At 38.0% G+C, this 3,679-nt stretch overlaps 1 protein-coding gene across 1 annotated transcript in view; it reads left to right on the top strand.

Moving 5' to 3' along the window:
* The window catches only part of letm1 (leucine zipper-EF-hand containing transmembrane protein 1), a gene marked incomplete in the record, with an annotated part of 17,278 nt that overhangs the window by 6,741 nt on the left and 6,858 nt on the right, over nt 1–3,679 (top strand). Inside the window, 5 exon segments of the mRNA XM_014011816.1 lie at nt 671–814; nt 2,271–2,408; nt 2,502–2,705; nt 3,331–3,450; nt 3,542–3,673. Of these exon segments, the coding sequence (XP_013867270.1) occupies nt 671–814; nt 2,271–2,408; nt 2,502–2,705; nt 3,331–3,450; nt 3,542–3,673 (738 nt within the window).

Below are 3,679 nucleotides of genomic sequence, written 5' to 3'. Positions count from 1 at the left end.
GGTCTAAATATTAATCAGACATTTATAATATTTTACACTCTGTAGGTCTAAATATTAATCAGAGGACAAATTTAATAGTTTGTGTTAAATTGTAACATGATTCAACAGAGCTAAACTCTGTATATATGCTCCACAAGCTAATATCTGTTAACCACTTCATTAATAACAGTGATTACATGGACTTTATAAGATTATTTTAATTTTAAACTGTTACATTATGTTCTGCTCAGATCACATTGAGCTAAATAAGATCAAATCTGCTGACTTGTGTTGTGAAATGAGACGTTTTCCTGTTTATCTTCTGTTAATAAATCCATAACACAAACAGMTTTTCTGACATTATTTAAAACATTAGATAGATTATATGAACTGTAAAATATTAACAATAATTTGATTAATATTATTATTAACAGTTTTAATGATTTCTACATCGTCAGTCCTTTTTTTCTGCTCTGTTGTCAACATGTACAGTGATGGGAAATCCAGAGTCTTGCCTGTTTAGCGTTAGCCGTTAGCTTCTCCAGCCGATCACACGGTCACCTGGTTTTTGCACACTCCAGCTGTTCTATAGAACCTCCTTGTGTTGAGTTTGAGCTGCTGCCCTCTGCTGGAGGTGTAAACAAACTACAGCAGCAGCTAAAGTGTGCTGAACACCTGTGTTTATCTGTAGTTTCTGAGGACGTGTGCAGACGTCTTCAGGCTGGTGCCCTTCCTGGTCTTCATCATCGTTCCCTTCTTGGAGTTCCTCCTTCCTGTGGTTCTGAAACTCTTTCCCAACATGCTGCCGTCCACCTTCGAGACTCAGTCCAAGAAGGTGGGTCCTGCTGGTTTCCTCTCTGTTTGATTCTGATTCACTTCTGCACMGAGTCTTATTTTTATCTTTATGGCATCGTACAGTAGTTTTATTTTATTTTTTATTATTATTGCTACTGTTGCAGACATTGTTTGTGAACTGATGTATCTGCTGCTGCTGTTACACCAGAATGTCCCCTCTGTGGCACAATAAAGACTGATTCTATTCTATTCTATTCTATTCTATTCTATTCTATTCTGCTCTTTCAGCTGATTGTAGAAGAAAATGTTCAGCTGAGACTTTTGGTTTTTGAAATGTTTACGCTTTGACAAAATATTTAACTGTACTTTCAAATGTTTTTAATTGTAACAAAGAAATTAAGAAAGAAAAATTCGGCATACATGCTAAAATTCTGCTACTTTTACTTTTATCTAAACTTTTGCTACTTTTGGCTTTTAGCTARTGTTTYGCTACCATTAGCTAGCATTTAGTTTCTTAGGGTTTAATTTGTGTTCTGTTAGTATTTAGTGTTCGCTTTTTTAACTTTAATTTAGTGTTTTACTTCTTTTAGCTAGCCTTTTCTACCTCCAGCAAATATTTGATTTTTTAAGTTTTAACTAGTGATTTTTTAATATTAGTTAGCATTTTGGTTTTTCTAGCTTTTAGCTGGTGTTTTCTTTGGCTGTTAGCTAAAGTAAGTTTTTTTAGTTTCTAGTCTTTCTCTTTTAGCTAGTGTCTTGTTACTATCAGCTACATTTTACAAATGCTAACCTTTTGCTGCTTTTGGCACATTTTATTTAGTGTTTTGCTACTTGTAGCTTTGAGCTAGCATTTTGTTTCTCAGCTTTAGCTTTTTTTTCTTTTTGCTAGTATTTAAATGATAATGAGAGAAGCTAATGTTAGTGTTTCACTCTTGTTTTGCTACAGATCTTACCTTTTTAGTTAGACTTTTTTCTAGGTTTTAGCTGGTGTTTGTTTGGCTGTTAGCTAAAGTAATGTGTTTTTATTGGCTTTTTCTTTTAGCTAGTGTCTTGTTACTATCAGCTACATTTTACAAATGCTAACCTTTTGCTGCTTTTGGCACATTTTATTTAGTGTTTTGCTACTTGTAGCTTTGAGCTAGCATTTTGTTTCTCAGCTTTAGCTGTTTTTTTCTTTTTGCTAGTATTTAGCTGATAATGAGAAAAGCTAATCTTAGTGATTTATTTACTCTTGTTTTGCTACAACTCTTACTTTTTAGTTTTATTTAGCTTTTAGCTGGTGTTCTATAGCTTTAAATGATTCAGTTTTAGCTTCTTTAGCTAATTTCTGCAGAGTCAGCAGTTTGTTTGAATCATGATTCAGATCATTTCATGTCCTCGTCAGCATTTTAGCTGCTGTTTTAAAYGTGTGATAGCAGCTTTAGTTTAGCAGGAAGTGGTGATTGTTTCAGCTTGTAYTGAGTAAAGTTCACGTCATTTTGAACGTGTTTTTTTAGGAGGAGAGGCTGAAAAAGGAGCTGAGGGTCAAACTAGAGATGGCAAAGTTCTTGCAGGACACCATCGAGGAGATCGCTTTGAGGAACAAGGCCACCAAGAGCAACGTGACGGAGGAGTTCTCCACCTTCTTCCAGAAGGTTTGAGAGCGAAGACGCTTTTTATTTCTTCTCCCAGCTCCTCGCCGGAGGTTAGGTCCGGTTTTCTGACGGCGGTTCTGGTGTCTCCTGCAGATCAGGGACTCCGGGGAGCGTCCCAGTAACGAGGAGATCATCAAGTTCTCCAAGCTGTTCGAGGACGAGCTCACTCTGGACAACCTGACCCGACCCCAGCTGGTGGCTCTCTGCCGCCTGCTGGAGCTGCAGTCCATCGGAACCAACAACTTCCTGCGCTTCCAGCTCATCATGAAGCTCAGGGCCATCCGCGCAGACGACAAGGTAAAGGTGTCTCTCCTGCCGTCGTCTCTGAAACCATCGGGGCGGTTATTTGTTGATTTTTGATTTGATTTATTTCAAACACAAAAGTAAAACAAAAAGAACACAACAACAATTCAAAAAGAGATATTTCACGTGCAAGGGAAGGGTAAAAGCCTGAATAGGCTTATGTAAAAACCACTCCCAATCAAATCAGACTACAACACTACAGTAAAAAACATAAAATAAAAATAACGAATACAAAAATCAACATCAAAATTAAACGCATACAAAAATAAGAAAAATCTATATGCATTTAAAATCACTCAAATTTCACATTTCAAAATCAACAGCTTGGTTTTTAATCTGTTTTTATACACAGAGAWTTGAAGGTTCCACAAGTTCAACATTTGAATTCTACATTTTATCTCCATAAAATCTGACTGAGAACTGGTCAGGCAATGATTTGTATGATGGAAGATGAAGAGTTTGCCCAGTAGGATAATTATGAATTTGTGAGTTCATATGAAAACAGCTTTTAATATAGGAAGGCCAGTTTATGTCATACAGAGCTCTGAACACAAACGTACAAGAAGAAACATGTTTATTAAACACTTGGGAGGAGCTGACGAGACGTCTGTGTCCTCAGCTGATCGCAGAAGAAGGAGTGGAGAGCCTGAACGTGAAGGAGGTGCAGACGGCCTGCCGGGTCAGAGGGATGAGGTCTCTGGGAGTCACGGAGGAACGACTGAGAGAGCAGCTCAGCCAGGTGATGAGTTCAGGTTCACTGTGGGCGGAGCTTCTTAACTGATTGTTTTTTTTTTTTACTCAAAACCTGTTGTGATGTTTGTCTTCAACAGTGGTTGGACCTGCACCTGAACAAACAGATTCCCACATCTCTGCTGCTTCTGTCTCGAGCCATGTACCTGCCTGACACGCTGTCTCCTGCCGACCAGCTGAAAACCACTCTGCAAACACTTCCTGACATGGCCGTACGT

This window comes from Austrofundulus limnaeus, unplaced genomic scaffold, assembly GCF_001266775.1.
Source record: "Austrofundulus limnaeus strain Quisiro unplaced genomic scaffold, Austrofundulus_limnaeus-1.0 Scaffold85, whole genome shotgun sequence".
NCBI lineage: Eukaryota > Metazoa > Chordata > Actinopteri > Cyprinodontiformes > Rivulidae > Austrofundulus > Austrofundulus limnaeus.
This window is presented reverse-complemented; position numbering and strand designations above follow the sequence as displayed.